The sequence below is a fragment of the Pogona vitticeps genome, chromosome 2, assembly GCF_051106095.1.
Source record: "Pogona vitticeps strain Pit_001003342236 chromosome 2, PviZW2.1, whole genome shotgun sequence".
NCBI classification, from domain to species: domain Eukaryota; kingdom Metazoa; phylum Chordata; class Lepidosauria; order Squamata; family Agamidae; genus Pogona; species Pogona vitticeps.
Window position 1 is genome coordinate 23,933,203 of NC_135784.1, and position 23,926 is coordinate 23,957,128.

General features: G+C 43.5%; 2 protein-coding genes across 2 annotated transcripts in view; both read right to left on the reverse strand.

The window, feature by feature from the left end:
* Positions 1-3,160: 3,160 nt before the first annotated feature.
* The window catches only part of LOC110069929 (uncharacterized), a 36,779-nt gene continuing 16,013 nt past the window's right edge, over positions 3,161-23,926 (reverse strand). Inside the window, exon 9 of the mRNA XM_078388335.1 lies at positions 3,161-4,904. Coding sequence (XP_078244461.1) covers positions 3,913-4,904 — 992 coding nt within the window. The 3' untranslated portion in view covers positions 3,161-3,912. The remainder of the gene's footprint in view (positions 4,905-23,926) is intronic.
* Positions 10,902-18,907, reverse strand: LOC144587513 (uncharacterized). The gene is made up of 6 exons (XM_078388408.1): positions 18,453-18,907; positions 16,983-17,072; positions 15,272-15,382; positions 14,145-14,243; positions 13,267-13,371; positions 10,902-12,419 (listed from the first exon to the last, which is right to left on the reverse strand). Exons 2-6 carry the CDS (start codon positions 17,062-17,064, stop codon positions 12,307-12,309), a joined length of 510 nt encoding a protein of 169 aa, XP_078244534.1. The 5' UTR covers positions 17,065-17,072; positions 18,453-18,907; the 3' UTR covers positions 10,902-12,306.

Consider the following 23,926-nt stretch of genomic DNA (forward strand, 5'->3'; position numbering starts at 1 on the left):
GAATGGGTGGGTGGGTTTTGTTTTGTTTTTTGGCTGGGCATTGGTCTCATCTGGAGCTGTGAGTTCTAATGGTTAAAAATGCAGCAATTCAATTTTTTCACTGTAATAATTAATATTCTTGTATTTCCAATCACCATGAGAAAGGGTGACAGAAAAAAAATGGATTTGTTTCAACGTGAGGTCGTACCTCCTCACATTGTGATGCTGGAGGTTTGTGGATATCCCTGGACTGCCAGAAGCACAACACAACCAAGAGGTTCGGAGATCAAATCAAGCCACAACTCTTTCAAGAGGCGGAAATATTCCTCCATCCAGCATCTGATTTTGTTCTTTGTGCCTTCTCCCATCTGGATTGTTGTATTTTTTTAGTAATATGTTGTTATGATTTTAAACTGTGCTTAGATTTGATATGTTGTCACCCGCCCAGAGTAGTCGGTACGACTAGATGGGCGGGCTATAAATGTAACAAACAAACAAACAAACAAATATTGAGGCTGAATCGTTCGTAACTTGGACATATCATGAGAAGGCAGAATTCCCTGGAAAAGGCAACAATGTTGAGAAAGGTTGAAGGCAGCAGGGAAAGAGGAAAACCAAATACAAGATGGGCTGACTCCCTATAGGAAGCCACCAACTTGAATTTGGAAGAACTGAGAAGAAATGTGGCAGACAGGAGAAATTGGAGGTTGCTCATTCATAGGCTCGCCATAAATTGGCAATGACTTGCCAGCATATAACATCCCTTGTAGGCAAGTTGGTTTGGTGCGGTGGGTGAGGAATCCTAAAGGAAAATGCTGTGCTTGTAAAGAGGTCTTTTTAACCCCCCACTTCTTTATTTTGGCTTAGAACAGATTTGGAGCTGCTGTTATTCCCCAGGGAAAAGGAAAGTTGGCCCTTGTCATTTTGCTTCAAACAGTTTCTGTTTGGGACTACAACACCCAGCATCCCCCAGGTAGCATGTTTAGTGGAAGCATCACTGTTTTAAATGGAACCTGCCATATAATACGGAGCTTGAATATCAAGGCTTGCTCTTTTTGCTTTCCTTGAGATTACGGCTTGCCTGTAAAATTGAAATATTTGAAAAAAATCCACTCTCTCTCCTTCTATTATGAATGGTAGAACGGGCTAGCAAAGGCTTCTGACAGCAAGTCTTACAAGAGGGGAGCTGGCTGGGCCATGTTTATATACATAGCAGTTCCTATTATCCACGATTTTCAGTATCCACGGGGAGGGCTTGGAATCTCCAGCAGAGATGAGGGTCCTATTGTAACGTTGCTAGGGGAAATGTATTTTCCCGATCTGACTTGTTACAACTGCAAGTAAACTCGGAACAAAGACGAAAACCTGAAGGAGTTTGTTTCTGCTAATCAAAATGCCCCAGTGCTGCCAGCCGTGGCTCCATTACACCATTGCTCTGGAGTCTGTTGTATTTAAAAGGCCCTATTTTGCATGTCAATCCACAGGCCTTTTAAGAAAGGTGTCTCCCACCAGGGCTTACAAGAGGGGTGCCAGCAGGGCCATGTGGCCCAATGGGCAGGGGCGAACCTCAGCCAAGTGTCAGGCTGCATTTAAGATATATATTTTTACATCCCATCCGTGAAAATACTTTTTACCCCTCTTCTAAAAACGATTAGGGGGCCACATATGAGCACCTGCCAGTGTAGACAATATTGGATCTTGTTCTCTAATTTTTTTAAAAAAAGTGGCGGGAAGGGAGAGTTCAACTGAAGTCACCAGGGGCTGCAAACTGCAAATTAGAAACTGGTTTAATCTCTGAAAAGAGGCGATTGAGAGTATGATTCCACATAACTACTTTGAAAGAAGTCCAACTGATTTATATGGGCTTTTCTGCGCATTCTGGTGGGATGTTATACCTATTATATCCCATTGTCTTGTGTCTTCTTAAAGGCTAAAAGAGTTACTGCAGCATTAAAGTTCATGATTAGTGGAGACCCAGGACTCCTGTAACTCTCCAAATGTGGCTAGACTATCATTCCTAAACTACTGACATTCTGGTTGGTGATGAGAATGAGAATCCAATCTTTTGTGTACTCCAAGTGGCCAATCCTTCGATCAGAAAAAAAAATCTTGTTTTTTTTCTCTGAACCATGGTATATTCACAGATATACTGCCCCACATTGTGGCAGTTCTATTTTGTTCTCACGGCTGAGAATTATGGATAAATCTAAGGCTCATGAACAGCCAGGGATTGATCTACAGTGGGGTCTTCCCCTTTAAAGCTGTCAAAATGTACTTCAGCACAGGGCTATTTAACAAAGACTTTGATTATTTCTGAATCTAGTAAGGAATCCAGCAGCATCCATTAGATCCAGGTAATGTAACCTCAAGCCTTTGGGCTGGATCTGGCCTGGGGCGGGTGTCCCCCTTTGATGGCCACACCCTTTCCCTCACAACATGGTCATTTGCTGGTTTCTCCCCAAGTTAAAATGCGTCTGGTAAGGCTCATTTACCGGCAGCAAAAGCTTTAAATTAAAATATTCCTAGTCCCACACTTTTTGCCCTCAGCCTTTGTCTGAGGGCCTCTCAGAGACTGAATTTGACCCTTGGGCTGAAAGAGGTTCATCTGAAGTCCCCTCATACCAAGTCAGACCATTTTTTTCCCGTGCAGCTCTGCCTTCCTCAGGTTAGGGCTCCCTAAATGTTTCTGACTACAGTTCCCATAATCCCTAGCCCACACAACTGGAGAGGTATGGGAGAGGTAGCCCAACACAGGTGGAGGGCAGAACATCGGGGAAAGGTGATCAGCCCCAAATCTTTCTCATCCAAGACCTCAGGGCTCGGCGGTTTCTTCGTGTCATTCCTCATTTTGAGTGCAGATGTCTCAATATGAACCCGGGACCTTCCGGACACAAAGCATGCGTCGCAACATGTTTTCTCAGTGGGCAACCTCCAGGGATGGGGTTGCAAGTTGTGGGACTTGCTGTCAATTTGGACTTAAATTGCACCAGCAACTCATCTGACTTGACTCAGGATTTATTTTTCAGTGACTCAGACTTGACTTGTGACTCAGATCCTACCCACTTCTAGTTTTTTTTAAAGGAAAAACAAAAGCTTGATTTTATTAGACTCAGATTTGGAACTCAAGACTTGGTACCAAAGACTCGAACTCGGGACTCAGACCCAAAGACTTGCCAACATCCCTGGTAATCTCTTCCTTTATCGTAATCTGTTCATTTGTGGGCTCTCTTCAGAACAATGGGATACACATTTTTGAAAAAAAATTCTGGGCATGTCCTGATATTGTAGAAAGACTGGTGTTGTCATTCTGCCAGGTCAGAGATTCTGACACCTGAATTTTTAAGTTGTTATGACAAAAAAAAAATTAGAAGCCTGAAGGAACAAAGTCTTGCAGCATAAAAATATCTAGACCTCCCAGAAACCTAAAAAGCCAGGATATTGCAAAAAGGTAATATATATCTAAGATCTTGAAATTACAAAGCCATATTGTAAGTCCTGCATACGCCACCTACCTATTTACACATCATAACATAAACATGTTCATTATAACATAAACACGTGCAGCTGTCAGGATGTTATTTGTTCAGTGACCTCACCTAGCTGGAGAACCAGCTAATTGTTTTGGAACTATAGTAAACTATTGTTGAAGCCTCAATTTTAAAAACACTTTCATTTTCAGGACTATTATTTTTCCATACCTCTCCCACTTTATTTTAACACTCTATACACACATTTCAAACCTTGGCAATCCCTCATATTTTTGATCATCTTTCTCCTAGTATTTACTGTATTGATAATATTTTTAAACCCACTCTCTTTGCTTAAGAGGCAGCCAGAAGTGATGCATGAGCTTTTTAAAAGCTCAGTCCATATACCTCTTTTTTACAATATGTAGGTCTTAAGAGTTTGAAACAGCAGCCGTTTCCCCCAGTCTCAGCATTTATACAGTTTCTGTCCTGTATGGGTTCTCTCGTGAGTTATAAGGGTTGAGCTTTGATTGAAACTTTTCAGGCAGTGTGAACATTTATATGGTTTTTCCCCTGTATGGATTCTCTCATGTCTGATCAGGTGTGCTTTGTGACTGAAATTCCTACCACAGACTAGGCACGTATAGGGTTTTTCGCCGGTGTGGCTTCTTTTGTGCCTATTAAGGTTTGATTTTCCACTGAAGCTTTTCCCACAGGCTGCGCAGGTATACTGTTTCACCCCCGAATGGCCCCTCTCGTGACCTAAAAGGTCTGTCCTGTGCTTGAAGCTTTCACCACATTCTAAGCACTTGTATGGTTTCTCTCCTGTGTGGATTTTCTCGTGTCGAAGGAGGTGGGCTTTATGACAGAAGCCTTTGCCGCAAACTGAGCAAAGGTACGGTTTCTCTCCCGTGTGACTCCTCTCGTGTCTCGTCAGGTTGGACCTGCCACTGAAGCCTTTCCCACAAATGGAACAAGCATAGGGCTTATCTCCTGTGTGGGTTCGCTCATGTATGATATAATCTGACCTGTGATTAAAACCCTTCCCACACGCTGGGCATTCATAGGGTTTCTCCCCCGTGTGTGTTCTCTCGTGCGTCACGAGTTTGGCACTTTGGCTGAAGCTTTTCTCACAATGTGAGCATTTGTATGGTTTCTCGGTGTGAGTTCTCTCATGGGAAATGAGGGTAGAACTTTGGCTGAAACTCTTCATGCACTGGGAGCATTTGTACGGCTTCTCTCCCGTATGGATTCTCTCGTGTCTGATCATGTGTGCTTTATGACTGAAGCTTCTGCCGCACACGGCACAAGTGTACGGCTTCTCTCCTGTGTGGCTTCTTTGGTGTCGGTTGAGATTGGATCTCCCGCTGAAGCTTTTCCCGCAATAGGAGCATCGATGTGGTTTTTCTCCCGTGTGGGTCCTCCAGTGGGCCACAAGGTAAGACCTTACGTTGAAGCCTTTGCCACAGAGAGAACATTTATGTGGTTTTTCTCCTGTGTGGGTTCTCTCATGGACAAGGAGGTATGACCTCACATTGAAAGTTTTTGCACAATAGGAACACGTGTATGGTTTCTCTCCGGCGTGAGCTTTCTCCTGCACAAGAAAATATTTTCGCCAAATGTAGATTTTGCCGTAATTATAAGATTTGTATGGTTTCTTGCTCCCTCTTTTGCCTGGGTGGCTTCCAGGCTGCCTTTCTGCTCTGTACTGACTGGCCTTCTCCAGGGATCGGAATATGCCTACTTTTGTCATCGGTTTGTTGATTTCCCCATGCTTAGTAGTTCCTGACAGAAAATCCTCTTTTTTCATATAACCATTGCCTGTTGGAAGCAAAAGAGTGTCAAGAAAACCAAGTATAATTTGCGCAAAATGCTACATTTTACACACACCCCATGAGGCATAGAAGAGAATGGGATTTACAAAGATAAGCAGCCTGACAAAACTCACAAAAATGGCGGGAGTGTTGAAGGAACCCAACTTTTGCTGGATATATTGCAACCTATATATGATGCCTGTGAGAGGTTTTGGCTGGGGTGGGAGGAACCTTTCTGGTCTGGGGTTGCTGCTGTCAGTCAAATTAGTAACAGCCAATTGTTCCCTCTGTACCTCAGATTCTTTTCCCCGCCTTTTCCCAGGCAGGTTCTGTCAATTAGTGATGGAGTCTGAAGACAATAGTGAAGTTCTGTTATCTATGTAATCAGTCAGAAAGTTAGTAATGTAGCTAGTTAAACAGTTAAACAGTGATGTAACGATTAACATTTTCTACACTATATGATGTTTGTTTTTACATATGAACTATAAACAGAACATTTTTATTCTTTCTCAGTTACCGGTGGCTCTGAGTGAATGTACTAAGACAGTAAGTGCCAGTTGAGGTAAACTAACTAATAAGGTGTGGTTTACTGAGGGAAACTTGTAGCTCAATTTGCTCTGTAAGTCCCTGAACTTTTATCCGCTTTTAAGCAACAACATTTTCACAGTCTGCCACAAACATCAAGAGGCAAACAGGAGAACGGGATTTTCAGATATAGACAGCCTGGCAAAACTCACAAAAATGATGACGCAAGTGTTGAAGGGACACAACATTTCTTCTTTGATTATCAGCATAAAGAGTTTTACTGTGCTTGGGTGCTTATTCCTTATGTAATCTCTGTATCTTTGAATCCAATATACATATGAAGCCAATATTTCTTCTTACTTGAAAGAACAATCTACACCTCTGTCAACTTGGCCAAACCATGGGGTAATTTTTAGGAAGTAGTGTTTGTCACTGCTGGAAGTGTAACAGGGTGGTTGAGGGACCAACCACCAAAACTGTGGAATGTATATATTTTTTCTAAAACAATATCTCATGTAGTTAAAAGAATTAAGGAGCCCTTCACTCTATCCGTGAGTTAGCAGACAATGGTCAGACTCCATGTGTAAAGTTTGTGTACATTGTGGCTAACTGCAGCTAACTGACAGGGTGCCATGGTGCATTTTGGTTGTGTTCCTGGTCATGTTTCCAATTACACAAGTGAAATGGCACCCAAGCACTTTGCCAAGTAGCTGCAATTAGCCATGGCAGATGATTGGAAACCTTCCATGAACACCACCAATAGGATTCTCTGGACAGCAATACTGGCAAAATGAAAGCAGTGGCCTAGATTCGGCAATGTGTGTGTGTTTAGTCGTTTAGTCGTGTCCGACTCTTCGTGACCCCATGGACCAGAGCACGCCAGGCCCTCCTGTCTTCTACTGCCTCCCGGAGTTGTGTCAGGTTCATGTTGGTTGCTTCGCAGACACTGTCCAGCCATCTCATCCTCAGTCGTCCCCTTCTCCTCTTGCCATCACACCTTCCTAACATCAAGGTTTTTTCCAAGGACTCTTTTCTTCTCATGAGATGGCCAAAGTACTGGAGCCTCAGCTTCAGGATCTGTCCTTCAAGTGAGCATTCAGGGTTGATTTCCTTTAGAACTGATAGGTTTGTTCTCCTTGCAGTCCAGGGGACTCTCAAGAGCCTCCTCCAGCACCACAATTCAAAGGCATCAATTCTTCGGCGGTCTGCTTTCTTTATGGTCCAGCTCTCACTTCCATACATCACGACAGGAAAAACCATAGCTTTGACTATTCGGACTTTTGTTGGCAAGGTGATGTCTCTGCTTTTCAAGATGCTGTCAAGATTTGTCATCGCTTTCCTCCCAAGAAGAAGGCGCCTTTTAATTTCAGGGCTGCTGTCTCCATCTGCAGTGATCATGGAGCCCAGGAAGATAAAATTTGACACTGCCTCCATATCTTCCCCTTCTATTTCCAAGGAGGTGATGGGACCAGTGGCCATGATCTTAGTTTTTTTGATGTTGAGTTTCAGACCGTTTTTTGCACTCTCCTCTTTCACTCTCATTACAAGGTTCTTTAATTCCTCCTCACTTTCTGCCATCAGAGTGGTATCATCTGCATATCGGAGGTTGTTGATATTTCTTCCGGCAATCTTAATTCCGGCTTGGGTTTCTTCCAGTCCAGCCTTCCGCATGATGTATTCTGCATATAAGTTAAATAAGCTGGGGGACAATATACAGCCTTGCCGTACTCCTTTCCCAATTTTGAACCAATCAGTTGTTCCATGACCAGTTCTAACTGTTGCTTCCTGTCCCACATATAGGTTTCTCAGGAGACAGATAAAGTGGTCAGGCACTCCCATTTCTTTAAGAACTTGCCATAGTTTGCTGTGGTCCACACAGTCAAAGGCTTTCGCATAGTCAATGAAGCAGAAGTAGATATTTTTCTGGAACTCTCTGGCTTTCTCCATAATCCAGCGCAAGTTAGCAATTTGGTCTCGAGTTCCTCTGCCTCTTCGGAATCCAGCTTGTACTTCTGGGAGTTCTCGGTCCACATACTGCTGAAGCCTACCTTGCAGGATTTTGAGCATAACCTTGCTAGCGTGCGAAATGAGTGCAATTGTACGGTAGTTGGAGCATTCTTTGGCACTGCCTTTCTTTGGGATTGGGATGTAGACTGATCTTTTCCAATCCTCTGGCCACTGTTGAGTTTTCCAAACTTGCTGACATATTGAATGTAGCACCTTAACACCATCATCTTTCAAGATTTTAAATAGTTCAACTGGAATGCCATCACCTCCACTGGCCTTGTTGTTAGCCAGGCTTTCTAAGGCCCACTTGACTTCGCTCTCCAGGATGTCTGGCTCAAGGTCAGCAACTACATTGTCTGGGTTGTCCGGGATATCCAAATCTTTCTGATATAATTCCTCTGTGTATTCTTGCCACCTCTTCTTGACGTCTTCTGCTTCTGTTAGGTCCCTCCCATTTTTGTCTTTTATCATGTTCATCTTTGCGCAAAATGTTCCTCTAATATGTCCAATTTTCCTGAACAGATCTCTGGTCTTTCCTTTTCTGTTATCTTCCTCTATTTCTTTGCATTGTTCATTTAAGAAGGCCCTCTTGTCTCTCCTTGCTATTCTTTGGAAGTCTGAATTCAAGTTTCTGTAACTTTCCCTATCTCCCTTGCATTTTGCTTCCCTTCTCCTCTCTGCTATTTCTAAGGCCTCGTTGGACAGCCACTTTGCTTTCTTGCATTTCCTTTTCTTTGGGATGGTTTTCGTTGCTGCCTCCTGGACAATGTTACGAGCCTCTATCCAAAGTTCTTCAGGCACTCTGTCCACCAAATCTAGTTCCTTAAATCTGTTCTTTACTTCCACTGTGTATTCATAAGGGATTTGGTTTAGATTATACCTGAGTGGCCCAGTGGTTTTTCCTAATCTCTTCAGTCTAAGCTTGAATTTTGCTATGAGAAGCTGATGATCAGAACCGCAGTCAGCTCCAGGTCTTGTTTTTGCTGACTGTATAGAGCTTCTCCATCTTTGGCTGCAGAGAATATAATCAATCTGATTTCGATATTGCCCATCCGGTGATTTCCATGTATAGAGTCGCCTCTTGTGTTGTTGGAAAAGGGTGTTTGTGATGACCAGCTTATTCTCTTGACAAAACTCTATTAGCCTTTGTCCTGCTTCGTTCTGAACTCCAAGGCCAAACTTCCCTGTTGTTCCTTTTATCTCTTGGCTCCCTACTTTAGCATTCCAGTCCCCTAGAATGAGAAGAACATCTTTCTTTGGTGTCAGTTCTAGAAGGTGTTGTAAATCTTCATAGAATTGTTCAATTTCAGTCTCCTCAGCAATGCTGGTTGGTGCATAAACTTGGATTATTGTGATGTTGAATGGTCTGCCTTGGATTCGTATTGACATCATTCTATCATTTTTGAGATTGTATCCCATTACAGCTTTTCCCACTCTTTTGTTGACTATGAGGGCTACTCCATTCCTTCTACGGGATTCTTGCCCACAATAGTAGATATGATAATCATCTGAGCTGAATTCGCCCATTCCTGTCCATTTTAGTTCACTGATGCCCAGGATGTCGATGTTTATTCTTGCCATCTCCTGTTTGACCACCTCCAGCTTCCCAAGGTTCATAGATCTTACATTCCAGGTTCCTATGCAGTATTTTTCTTGGCAGCATTGGATTTTCCTTTCACTTCCAGGCACGTCCACAGCTGAGCGTCCTTTCGGCTTTGGCCCAACCACTTCATTAGCTCTGGAGCTACTTGTACTTGTCCTCTGCTCTTCCTCAGTAGCATGTTGGACGCCTTCCGACCTGAGGGGCCCATCTTCCAGCGTCATATCTTTTAGCCTTTTGTTTCTGATCATGGGGCGTTCTTGGCAAAGATACTGGAGTGGCTTGCCATTTCCTACTCCAGGTGGATTGCGTTTAGTCGGAACTCTCCACTATGTCCTGTCCGTCTTGGGTGTCCCTGCACGGCATAGCCCATAGTTTCTCTGAGTTACTCAAGCCCCTTCGCCACGACAAGGCAGCAATCCATGAAGAAGATTCGGCAATACGGTCTCGCTATTTGCCTCAGTGTTAGGGCCCACTGAGTGGAAGGAAAAGAAAACGTATTTGTTCTCACAGTCCACTCTACACACTGAGCTCACACCAGGTGGGACTGGCAAAGCTGGAGGTGACTCCCATAATGCCCTTCCAAGGGAAAACAACAACAAACTTCTAAATTAAATTGGAATTACCCATCTAATGAATCTATTTCAATTCCGAGATCAGGTATGACCCAGAGTGAGTTCTGAGATACCAGTTTGACCCATAAACCCGAAGTCATCAGGGCTGGCCCATCCATTAGACAGGGTGAGATGGTCACGTCAACAGAGGTACAGTGGTGCCTCACATTGCGACGTTAATTCGTTCCGCAAAAATCGCTGCAGAACGAAAACGTCGCAATGCAAAATAAAAAAGCCCATAGAAGTGCATTAAAACGCGATTAATGCGTTCCTATGGGCTTAAAACCTACTGTTCAGCGAAGATCCTCCATAGCGCGGTCATTTCTGGTGCCTCTTAAGCGAGGAATCCGTCCTAAAGCACAGCGGGTGGCCATGTTTCTTTTCCCGGCAGCCATTTTGAAACCGCCGATCAGCTGGCCGAAAATGGTTGCTTTGCGATGATTGGTCATCGCAAAGCGAAATTCCCCCATAGGGAACATCGCAAAGCAATCGCTTTTGCGATCGCAAAAAATGCGTCGCAAAGCAATTTCGTCGCTAAACGGAGTGATCGCTATGCGAGGCACCACTGTACTAGGTATGGTATGTTACCTTCCTAACTCCAAGCAACCATTTCTATGGGGAACCCCTTTCTCACCTGACTGGGGTTTCGAGACCGTCGCCATGCTTCCTTCTTGGAAGTTAGAAACCAATGGCTCCTCTTCTGGTTCCATCTTTATTATCACAGCAGGAAATCCTGAGCAGAAGGAGGATGTCAGTATGACCAAGAAGTGGGACGCATCTAATCGCCAGGGTCAGAAGTAACACCGGATGTGTGCACCCAAAAGGTGGTCATCATGATTAATGCCAGACTTGACTTCTGATTTGTTTTAGTGTTTCGGGTTTTTTTCCCTCTTACGGCTGAACACCTGTAGTCTCATCAAAGCTCACTGGGACAATCCTGCAAGCCAGAGAATTTGCTCCCTAAGATAAACAACAAACAGCAAATTGTTGTTGTTGTTTAGTCGTGTCGGACTCTTCGTGACCCCACGGGACAGCAAGTGCTCTTCCACTATTTATTACTGATTTATTACATTTATATCCTACCTTCCATTTAAAGAGATGTATGTACATGGTTATCGTCCACATTTGTAGTCTTGCAACAACCCTGTGAGGTAGGCTATGGTGGGAAAACAGGGACTGACTTTAAGGTCAGCCAGTGCACTACGGGGAACATGGACACACACATTCTAGTCTACCACTTAAAGCAGCGCATCATACTGGAACTGAGTTCTATGTAAAGCAGCTGAATGAACTGGTCACTGAATTTAACTTCAGTAATGGCCAAGGGAACTTGGCTGGATAGATCAGTGAGTTAGGTATCTGGCTGCGGAATCAGAGATTAGATGTTCGATTCCCCATTGTGCCTCCTGGGAGAAGAGCCAGCCTGGGTGGCCTTGGGTGAACTATGAAGTCCCACATTGATTCTGCAAGAGGAGACTAGTAAATCACTTCTGAGTACCTAGAAAACCCTTAAAAAGTGTTACCATAAGTTGGAATTAACATGAAGGCACATCCACATCATCATCATCCAGGGAACGGAGTGTTCTAGCACACTTGACAGCATCAGACTAGCTTAGGAGGCCTTGCTGCAGTCTATGTGGCATTCACAGCTCTGTCTACTTGTAAGTCATCTTAGGGTTACAACTCCACATCCACGGCTCAAGGCAGGTGTCTCAGTCTGCCTAATGGCATGGCCGGCCTTATTATAGGCCTCCTGAGAATTTCCAGTAGGCTTGTACCTGAAGTCCTATGTCTTTCACGTGAGGGGGTATCTTCTGCTTGAGACCACCACCAACAGCCCCATTTTTCTGGTACTCCAGCCTCGACATGCGAGGAAACCCAGTAGCCATGCTAACTTGGAATGCGAATTACGGAGATGTAGCTCAAGGCCTAAATCCAAGTGTCACACCCAACTGGCGCAGACCTATTGAGTCAGCTTTCCTAAGCATTGATTTACCAAGTTCTGGCTGATTAAATGTATTTATTCTAGTTAGGACTACAAACCAGAGTTAGGTCCCAGTGTTTCCAAAACTCTGGTCTGAACTGACAAATGAATGGAAGGATGCTAGGAAGGATGCTCTATAGTAGCTCCCCTACGGTGGGTCCCGTCAGGATCTAGTTCCCCAAAGCCTGAGGATCCCCCCCCCCACCAGCTACACTACCTGAGACTTTTTACAATTGGAGATTTCAGTGATTTAAGAACATAAGCATCAAGAACATAGGAACATATGTTACAGAGGCTGGTCCTCCTCTGGCTGCTTTTAATGTTGCACCATCTCAGGCCCTTGAAGGTCCTCACCTTGCTCATACCCCTGATGATCTGGCATCCATGGTTCCTCCTCTTCTTCCGCCTTTACTGTGACAGCTGGAAAGTCTGATGAGGTCAAAGATGGGAGAGATGGATCAGATAGCAGCTTTTTTTTGAAAAATTCTGTCTTCTTTTAAGAATGATTTCATTAGAACTGAAGGGGCAGCAAACACCCCTCCTCTCTCTTTTCTGCAATACATAGAAAACTTTCAAGATAAACAAAGAGGGAAAGGATTTCAGAATTCAGGATTAGGGGATGCTCTGTGGAGAGAGAACATGTCTCTCTCTTCTTGCACAAATCTCTCCCTTTCCCTGCCCCAGCTCACTAGAGTAATAAATGTGTGGGTATAGCCGGCTACCTCTACATCCAAAGTTTCAGTGTCTTACAAAGACAGCAGGGAAGGATTCATGAATCAGGAGGAAAGAAAGAAAAGGGGGAAATGTTATTTTCCCTTGCCACTCTTTTCTGGAATCTCCCTTCTCTAAATCCTGAACAAGATGTCTGTTCCAGGCCGATTAACTTACTCGGTGGGAATCCACACCACCAAATAGTTACAGGAAGTCAGAGTTTGAATGAACAGAAGGAGAAACTTCTTAACTGTTAGAGTAGTACAACAACAGAACCCATTTTACCTCAGGAGGTGATGAGCGCTCCAACGCTGGAGACATTCCGGAAAAAAAAATCAGACAACCACCTGTCAGATCTACTTTGATTTGTATTCCTGCACTGAACAGGGGATTGGACTTGATGGCCTTATAGGCCCCTTCCAACTCTGTTATTCTATGAATTTTTGATAATAAAGTAGGCTTAGCCTCAGACTGGTTTATTTATTTATGAGCACATGCAAACAAATGCATAATTATTGAGTAATAAGCCCATCTGTTCACCCTGACTCAGAATTTTTTTTCTCACCTGGACAGGAATCTGAAACAAGTCCACTTTTTTGTGGTCCTTCATGAGGACTAGGGGAGTCCTCTAGTTCTTGTTCTTCCGTCTTTACAGTTGCATCAGGAAACCCTGTTTGAATACAGAAGGAGCAAGAAGAGGCGATGGTTAGAAGCTATTATGTGTGTGGACCTAAACCCCCCACCCCCATAATAGTTTGTAAAATAAGTGGTTTATCAATGGAATCTTAGTTCCACTTCCTTCAAAGGTCTATTGGGTAAGGACACGCGAGAGAGGCCTTCTCAGTGGCTGCTCCCAGGGTTTGGAATGCACTGACCAGACAAGCCAGGTTAGCTCCCTCCCTTCTGTCCACAGGCAAATACCTTCCCTTTCAGGCAGGCTTTTAAGCAATAAGCGATGGTTTCAGGAATACTGCATTTATTGAATTTTGAGATTTTAAAAATGTTTTTTAAATGGTTTTTATTGTGATTTTCAATACATATATATGTTTAATTGTCTTTTAGTGTTGCTTCTCATGGCATTATTTAATGATAATCATATACAGTATATCACAGAAGTGAGTACACCCCCTCACATTTCATAAATACTTTAGTATATCTTTTTATGTGACAACACTGAAGAAACGACACTTGGCTACAATGTAAAGCAGTGAGTATACAGCTTTTATAACAGTGTACATGTACTGTCCCCTCAAAATAACGCAACACACAGCCATTAATGTCTAAACCACTGGCAATAAAAGTGAGTACAAAGGATGATGAATCCTCTCAAGGGTCCTGGAAAATGGTCATCAATCCGGGACCATTTTGGACCAATTCTGGACCAATTACGGAGGCATGCAGATTCTCAACATGCACCTTTGATACACACAACGAAACTCTTACCTGAATAGGCAGCCGAGATCTGTTTTTCTTCCAAATCTTGCTGATCCAGCAACCATGATTCCATCTCTTCTTCCACTTTTACCTTCACTTCAGGGGACCCTGATCAGGAGAAAGTGGCCTGAAAATGAAGTGTGGATGGCTATTCCCATAAGGAGTCAGTTGTGCTGAATATCTGCAAATCTCACTGTTGCAATGACCCGCGTTTTCTCAATTCAGTCAAACTGTCATTCTATCACCACAGTTCCTGGAGAAGTTACACTCCTGGGCACAAGTGATCTCAGATTCCAGAAGCAAGAAAAATCAAGGGTCCCTAAACAGCTTGGGTTGCAAACTAATACACATCTAAAACATCACAATTGTCTTTAGGGATGGGATGTTCAGATTTCTCAAGACTATGAATCCTATCGTTCTTCATTCTGACAGATCTACCTGACAGGACCCCTTACAGACATCTGAATGCGGCTCACCTGGAAGAAAGGCCTCAAATGAAAGGCTCTGGGGGCTGAGCTAGGCCTAACTCCACCCAAGCTTTCTATTCCAGCCCCAGTGGTAGCTGGGCTCTTTCCTGGGAACTAGGCCAAGCTCCCTGTTCAGAAAGTCACATTTAGATAAGTTCTTTGCCCATTAGGTAGAACTCCCAGAATAGAGAATGATGGCATCTCTAATCTAAAAAATCAGAATATCCTTTACCTTTTGGGTATTACGTTAGAAAAAAAGTGCTATATATTGGGGAGAGAGGCCTTTATGGGGTCAGAGGACTCATACTTTCACCCTCTCGCAGCTGCAACCTCCCCATTTGTTTTACCGCAAAGCTTCTAGAGATGTTTGATGTAAAGTTGTGGTGAATCTTCAGGGGTTCTAAGCTTGCTTTAGGCTGAGGAATGCCCCTGAGATAAATGTAACTTTTTTTTTCTCATCGGAAAATATGACTTTGTGGTTTCTCCTATTATTACACTTCTTACTTCACATCTTTGCAACTTTAGCTTAGCTGAATAGCAATGCCCTGAATAGGTTCAGTTTCAGGTCCTTTGAGTGAATGATTTTGTAAACATGTTTGTCAACAAATTCTCAATTCACCATCTCTGTGCCCAGAGTTGTCTGAACGTGTCCCACAACTGAGCACAAACCTGAGAGGATTTTGCATTCTTCAGAGCCCTGGTGATTGGGTACCCCCGGTTCTTCTTCCATTCCACCATCTTCTTCCTCCGCCTCTTCTTTTGGTTTTGCATTAAAGTACCCTGATTAAATGAAAGACATAACAGGAATGCAACTGATTGATCAATTGATTGATTGATTTGATTTGATTTGTATCCCGCTCATCTGATCTATATGACTACTCTGAGCAGCTTCCAATATTATACAAACAATTAATAAAAAGACATAGTTAGATAAATCTACAAATGAAAATGTGAAAAACCAAGAAAATAAAATAAAAATAAATAAAGAAGATATGAGAAGAGAGAATCAAGTATTGACTGGAGGGAAGGCCTGAATAAACATCCATGTTTTTAGTTGGCTTTTAAAGATACCCAGCGCAGGGGCCACGCAAATCTCTGGAGGGAGTTTATTCCAGAGGCGAGGAGCCACCGCTGAGAAGGCCCGATTTCGTGTCTTTTCCTTCCAGGCCTCTCTTGGCGTCAGGCTCCTCAGCCTCACCTCCTGACTCACACGGGTGATCTGGGTAGAGCTAGGTGGGAGTAGGCATTCAATTCTGAATGTATTTCAACTAATTTCTGTTCAAGTAACAGAGGCTGCCCATACCACTTTGAGCACTTGAATTGGGAGGCAGGCGACACAAGTTTCAAGGCAAACGGTGTGACATGTGGCAACTTCTCACTGGCAAATCATGAGACCCTGCTTGGATTTTCAGGCAAGTTCGAAGAAAGCAAATATGTGCACACCTGAAAATCCAAAAAGTGACAGGTTTGGGCTAAACCTGATAGAATTGTTAAATCCAGTTTTGTGTCAGACGATAAGTATTGTCAGGATCAGTATTGTAAAGAGAAGCAAAGCTTTAATGTATACAGCTGAGGTAATGGTTACAGCTGTGAATGCAATCATAGGATTGGTCAATACTGAGATAAAACTAGCAGCACAAGCATACACAATCTGTGGGTTCTTGTGGGTTGTTGGTGGTGATGCTGTTGGTGTGTTCCTGGAGAAGAGTCGTCGTGTTCCTGTGCCTGAGAATTCTGGAGGAAGCCGTGTCTACGTGCTTGGTATTGAAGAGGAATTCTGGCAAGTTGGGTGGAACATATGGTATACGACTACTGAACTTATTTACTGGACATTGACTCTGATATATGCACTAAACTCTGTGGAAACTATTGTGCATTACTCTGGGACTGAGAACAAAGACCTAGCTGTAAATATACCTGTATATTCTGTAAATAATACAATATCTGCTATCAACATTACTCTGGTGCTTGGCGTCTTCATCATCTCAGGGAAGATCTTTTGGTTATCACCCCCTGGTGTATACCTGTACTACCGCTACTCTGTCAAAACGGTAGTGTTAATTACCCATGAGAAATTGCTTCAAGTTATGCTGTTTGCTGCTGCAGGTGTGACTATGCAACAGTGAGTCCATCTTATTCGGTATTTTGTTTATAAAATGGGTAGTGGCTCTTTGTGGGTTCAAACAGGAACAGCTATTTGTGAGCTCTGACTAGAAATGTTAAGGACTGGAGACTTTTGCATGGAAAGCAGGAGACTTCCAAACAAACCTGCATTTGAGATTTCTGTGTGGACCATCAGAGGGGTAACATGTTAAGCAGAATTACAGAACACAGCCTCAAAAGTTATAATCCCAAATTTACCTGCATATCAATCACTCACCAGAGTGGCCAGCTGGAGGAGTGTCAAGATTTTTCCAAGCCTGGAGATCCAGAATTCGATTTTCGATCTCTTGTTCTGTCATATCTGGACCTTTCTCATTAGGAGAAAGATGAAAGAAGAAGCAGAGAAGTCAGGAGAGAAGGATTTTCATGTTTTGTAGCTGCTGAAGGAACATAATTGGGATTTATACAGATCCCAGTTCTTTCTCCTGTAAAATCTGAAGCAATTTTTTTTGTACTGTATTCTCCTTTTTTTGTATTCCCAAACAAATTATCCTCGGATGAGAATTTCAAGTCAAAAGAATTCCAATACAAAGGAAAAACATGTTTCCTTTTTAATTTTAATCTTTGAAAGGTTTCTTTCTTTCTTTTTGTATTTTTGTTTTTTTGTTAGTACTTAATGAAGGTATCCCTGTGTTTACTAATCTATAACTGCTACTTTGCATACAACATTCAGAGCAGATTGAAGAAGACGCAAGGCGAAATGTTTTGTTACAGCATTTTAAAGTCTGTTTAATTAGTGACACTGAGGTTACATGGAAGAATGTACAGAGGTAGCATTCGTGGCTGGTTCGATAGCGCAATGGTTTAGGTAGAGGTTGGGAGTTCGATTCTGCACTCTGCCTCCAGGAAGAAGAAGATCCAGCCTGGGTGGCCTTGGGCAAACTGCACAGTCCCAGGGCTCCCCCTAGAGTAAGGGAAGGGTACTTCTGAGTACTCTCTACCTAAAAAACCCTAAAAAGGGTCACCATAAGTTAGAACTGACTTGACAGCACACATGATGATTGATGATGATGATGATGAAAAGAAATGCTATAATTAACAATGCCCTGTTTAGGACAAGAAAAGCCAATGCAACTCAATTGCATTTTTTGGATCTGAAGAATACAAAGTAACATAAATTTGATTTGGTCTAGGACTCTACCAGTTCAAAAGGCAACAGAACCAAACAGAAAAATAAATGCCGGAAGCCCACTATTTTGGATCTTTCAACGATAAAGCGAGCATTAAAGAGTAGGATGATATAAAGGGACTTGCTGCATGTTTTTAAAATCAGGTGACTGAAATAATCAGGAGAACAGGAACAAATGCAAGATGAAGTACAGTACCAAAGTATCAATGGGACCGAAATCCTACATTTAGCTTAGCCTGCAGTAGATAAAAACCTTTTGGAAACACGGCCCTCACAACAACCTTGCAAGGTGGATATCAGGCTGTTCAACAGAACTTGGCCATTTTACACTTCTTTTTTGGACTAGGATGCCCAGCATTCCTCCAATCTAACATAACAACGGCCATACCGGGTGGGGAATTTTGGGAGCTGTAGTCGGGGAAAAAAAACTTAACCATTACACCACACCGTCTTAGAATTGCCTAGTTCTGCAGACCCAGAAGTCAATTCTTCCAGGAGGAAGGGAAGGGGGGGTCCACAAATATCTCCTTCCCTTCCCAGCTAAAAAGCCGCCCTTACCGGGAATCCGTGCAAGAAGCGAAATCCTCCTGTTTTTCTTTTTTCCCCCGTTTGGCTGGCCCGGGTGCGATTCTCACGACCTCTCTTGCATCGCTGTCATTCCGCCCTGGGGTCTTTGCATATGTGGACTATTAATGAAAAACCTGTTTTTTTGTTGTTGTTGTTTTTTTGCACCCTCCTCGTCCTACAGGGAAGGCTACCGGCTTTCCTCTTTGTGTTCCGCTTCCCACCATGTGATCCGGATGGAGCCAAGGGGGTGAAAAAAACACACATTCACACAGCAATCATCCTTCCGAGCTAGAGCTCGGCTACCTGAGCACAGGGATCTAGCCAGGGTTGGATGCGTTTGGTCATCGATTGCTTCGGGCTGGGCTAATTCCGTGCCTGCTGGGGCTGAATTCCTCCCAGGGCGGGGGTGACTTTGCAGGGAGTTACGGTCTTTTTTTTGTCCTTCATTCATTTCCGTGCCCCTGTATTTTGAATTAAATTTCCTAGCTTTTGCTCTCCTACTTCAATGGATGGGGTGGGATTCCTCAGCTGCCACTTGAATCTTACTTCTAACTTCCATCGGAATGTTCTGCTGGTTCCTTTAGAAAGGGTGAACTTTGGGCATACTTCTCTTTTGCTACAATAAATCGGGGGGAAAAGCATAAGGAAAGAAAAACCTGCACTTCTAGGAACTATATACTGAAAAAAAAATATAATTTATCCTGTTTTTAACTGGTTTGCTTTTTAATAATTTGTGAGACGCCTCGAGGCCTGCCTTGGAAGAAAGGCAGTATAAAAATAAAATAAATAATGTAAATAAGCAAAGTTATTATATAATATCACATGTCCTGACAGCTGCTAGATTAGCATGGGCAGAAGTATGGAAAGAGGGAGACCCACCAAAAGACGAATTGATTATCAAAAAAAATATTAGAGTGCGCAGAAATGGACAGCCTTACAAAGAGACTAAAAGGGCTAGAAAAATCAATTTACTATGAAAGCTGGAACCTATTCTATGAATGGTGGAAAACAAAAACTTTGTAATAAATAGAAAGTAAATGACCAAAATGAATAATATGGAGAAGACATTGCTGAAAGAAATGTATTATTATACAAAAGGCTTGTAGGCTAAGCTTTACAGTATGTATTGTTCTATTATTTGTAAGTTTTATGTTGGGAAAATAACATTTATTTAAAAAAGAAATTGCCGTTTTTAAAATGTATAACATTTCAAGATTTAAACTCCCTCTCCCCTTTTAAAATAGAAAATAGGTCAGATACATGTCTACACTCCAGTTTGGAGGCCAAGGCTTGCAATAAAGTAATAAATCACTAACCATTTGTTCCCTTTTCTGACATTTGAGATAGGCTTCTAATGATTGGCAGAGGAACTGGGACAATTTGGACCCCATTTATTCGTGCAGTACTACCATACTGCTCTCCAGCAATTCCTCACCACAAGGGGTCCAAGGTGGGGGAAGCAGAAGGTCCAATAATAGATCACCTTTGGGCCTGATAAATCCCATACCTGGCTCTGCTCTCAGAAAGGGAAGCCCAGAACCATCGTTGGGAGAAGGAAATAGATTCGAGGGACCCAAACCTCATCCCCAGGCATTTTCTGAGAGGGAGGGTGGGAAAAAAAATGGAAGAAACACTTGTCAGTCATACTTGGAGAGTATCATGAACCAGAAAGGGAGGTGAGAAGACAAAGACAGTGAGATAGACGGAAACCCACCTCCCAAGTATGACCCAACTGTGGCTTCCAACCATGATCCAGCCAGATCACAAATGCAAGGTCACCACTGGAGCTGGCCAGATCTGTTTGTGAACTACAAATTCCAGTATCCTCCAGCCTGGTGGTTCCCAACGCCGTGCTCTTTCCCATCTGCCTTGCATGGAAGTCCCTTCTCCTTTCATGAGGTCCTTCTCTGCTCCCTCAGTTTTGGTCACGATCTGTGGCAAGGATGGTGATCTGTGCTGTGAAAAGTGGTGGTTTTGGTTGCAGGCCTCGGGGTGTCCAGATGTCCTTGGACTACAACTCCCAGAAGCCTTCCCCACTTGCTTTGCAGGCCAAGATTTCTGGGAATTGTAGTCCAAGAACATCTGGGGACCCAAGGTTGGGAACCACTACTACATGTCAATCCAATCCTTTCCTACATCCCCCCACCCCCAGTAAGGTTTAGATTATGAGAATTTTGCCTTCATAAATTGCCTTTCACAGCAGACTGATGGCCTTTCCACTCACAGCTAGAGATTGTATATTTGTAATTTGTGAATACGAATATGGCCACCACAGGTGGCTTGGCCCTTTTGACCCGCCCTGCCCCCAGAACTGGCTGGTCCACTTGTGACGCAGTGTGTGCAGCTGTCCTTGTTCAAGCCGTGCCGATTTCTGAATTAGCCCGGCTGGGGCTTCCCTGCTAACCATTCCTGGCATGGCAAATGAGGACAGCCACGCACACTGCACCACAAACGGTAAGTGGACCGGCCAGTTCTGTCGGGGGGGGGAACAGAGGACAAAAGGGCTCAGCCATCTGTGGTGGCGATAGTCGTATCTGTCTCCTCACTCTGGGAAATGAATACAAATATGCCATCTCTACTCACAGCGTTTCACCCAAGAAAGCCATCTTAACTTCAGCGAAAACCAAAAGCCTTAACAGTTTTCTCTACAAGGAGAGGAGGAAGAGGACACAAAATCACTGTCTGAATGCAAGATGGCAGAGGAGAAAAGATACGGGGCACATGTGCAAGAGGTCCAGACTACAAATGATACATCCAGGATAGCAAACACCACAACAACAAAAAAGAGCATGCCATATGAGGCATGAACTTCTGCTCTTTGGTGTAATATTGGGAGTTTCTCTGCCCTGGCAGAGTGGGTGGCCACTGGCAGGAAAATTCAATCATTTCACCCCCTTCCGTAGCCTATGGAGAAGTTCTAAAATGCTTAGCAGCAGCTAGGTGCTAAAATCACTGCTGAGCCAGAAAAGATCCATCCTGGAGCTGCTGGAAAGGATAGTGGGAAGGCAAGTTTAGTGCCGGCGAGGATGGAGTGCCTTGCTGACCATTCTCAAGAGAGGGCCCTCTGGTTCTCAAGCGTGAACCCAACGTCACTCTGAACCAGCTGAGATGGGACAGCTGTAGACGGGTCACAACTCATTGCTGCAGCCTGACGAGAAATCAAAGCAGGTACAGGCAGAACTGCTCATCTGTTAGATGTTTCTGAGAAAGTCCCACAGGGATCGGCTGAGGGGTGTCCTCTGAGTGAGGGTGAAAAAAGTGTAAGTATGCTTTAGCACAAGCGCCAAGCGAGAGTATATGCTTTGAGCTCCCGCATGCAAATATGCCAGCGAGCGCTGTGCTCTATGTGAGCTCAGAAATCTATGGCTTAGATCTTCTGAGAATAGGCTATTTTCCTCCTAATTTTGTATGTATGGGCCTAATGTACCCATTCCTTACCTATATTTATTGTGATCTGGACTTTTCCCATTTATAGTACAGTAATTACTAATCTAAATGGGTGTTCCTTTTCAGCAATTCAGCTTCTTTCCCCCTAATCTTGAATAAAAAAGAAAGCTTCCCACATAGACCACCTCCCAAAGTGAAGTGAGGAATAGTGTGTCCCTAAGTCCAATCCTGGCCACTTATTAATTTCTTTGATTTTTATACCACCCATCTGGCTATGAAGGAACCGCTTGGAACCATGACTACGGGTTAAACTGAGTTCTAGTCTTCCATGCAGGGCTGTTGTTAGCTCTGGAAGGTGGGATGTGCTCGACTTACTGGTCCCAAGAAAGGGGAAGCAACTCTGGGTAGCCTTCGGCTTCTAGTATTTAGCTGGGGAAGCTGCAGGGTTAGGGGGAAACCAGTGTTAGGGGGATGCTGACCCTGTGGGATCATAGGGTGGCAGCCCATTCTGAATCCACCCCAAACCTGATAGTCATGTATATCCCCCATTTCCCCCCCATGAGGAGATACATATGCCTCGCCACCCCTCTTTCTCTTCAAAATCCTCTAACAGGTGCATCTTTCAATACAAACTGCACCTGTTGAACCTTTCTCCTGCACATCACCATTAAAGGTACAGAAATCCTGTCTTTTTCCCATCTGGTCATCTGACATAGAAGCCAAAATAAAACTATAGCAAGATAAAAGAGTGCTTTAGTTTTATCTTCCTCTAGTTTTATTTTGATTTCACACGTTTGGTTGCTTTTACTTGTAGCGGGTGATTTTATCTTGACAGCATTACGTGTTGGGTCATCTCACTGTTTTCTTCTTACACTTCATATTTGTAATGTATTTTACACATGGCCATATGAACCTTGCTTTTGGGGGTGCTGACAGTACAATTAAGAGAACAAACACATAACAAGTAAAGTAGCGACTGGTAATGGTGCAGTTAAAAAATACTATAAATAAATAAATAAATAAAATAATGAAAACTTCTTTATATGCCTGAGCACAAGAATTTCCCACATCGCACTGCTTCCCCTGTATTCGGCACTGGCTAGGCCTCATCTTGAGTACTGTATCCAGTTCTGGACCCCACACTTCAAGAAGGATGCTGACAAATTGGAACAAGTTCAGAGGAGGGTGAGAAGGATGATCAGGGGCCTGGAAACCAAGCCCTATGAGGAAAGACTGAAAGAAATGGGCATGTTTAGCAATGAGGGAAAAAAAGACTGAGAGGAGATATGATAGTACTTTTCATATACGTGAAAGGTAGCCATACAGAGGAGGGGCAGGATCTGTTCTCAAACATCCCTGGACTCAAGTTACAAAAAGCCAGATTTTAGCTGAATATCACAAAAAACTTCCTAATTGTTAGAGCAGGACGACAGTGGAACCAGTGACCTTAAGAGGTGGTGAGCGCTCCAAGTCTGGATGCATTCAAGAAAAATTTAGACAACAACCTGGCAGATCTGCTTTGATTTGGATTCCTGCATTGAGCAGAGGATTGAACTTGATGGCCTTACAAGCATTTTCCAACTTCATTATTCTATGGTTTTATGAGGGCTGGAAGAATAATTTATTTCATGCCCTTTTTGTGGTCTGCTAGAGCAGCCATTCTTAATGAGGGCTATATCACCTGTGGAGGGGGACTGGCACATCTGAAGGAGATGACTTGAAACAGTTCTTCACACACCGCCTTATACAGTTTGTAATGTAATTTATACAACCCTGATTCAGCCTATATTTCTTTCATATTGTGATTATGGCTGTAGCCAAGAAAAAGTTGAGGCTGCACTAGAGAGCATGCTGGAGGAGCCTCTTGAGAGTCCCCTGGACTGCAAGGAGAACAAACCTACGGTATCCATTCTGAAGGAAATCAACCCTGAGTGCTCACTGGAAGGACAGATCCTGAAGCTGAGGCTCCAATTCTTTGGCCATCTCATGAGAAGAGAGGACTCCCTGGAAAAGACCCTGATGTTGGGAAAGTGTGAATGCAAGAGGAGAAGAGGATGACAGGGGATGAGATGGTTGGA

Bases quoted from the DNA above. Each gene is read 5' to 3' on its own strand.
- LOC144587513 (XM_078388408.1), bottom strand. From the start codon at position 17,064: ATGACAGAACAAGAGATCGAAAATCGAATTCTGGATCTCCAGGCTTGG. The intron at 13,372-14,144 runs GTAAGAGTTTCG...GTATTCAAACAG, and splicing joins GATCTCGGCTGCCTATTCAG to GGTTTCCTGATGCAACTGTA. The intron at 12,420-13,266 runs GTGAGAAAAAAA...TGACCTCATCAG, and splicing joins TGTTTCAGATTCCTGTCCAG to ACTTTCCAGCTGTCACAGTA.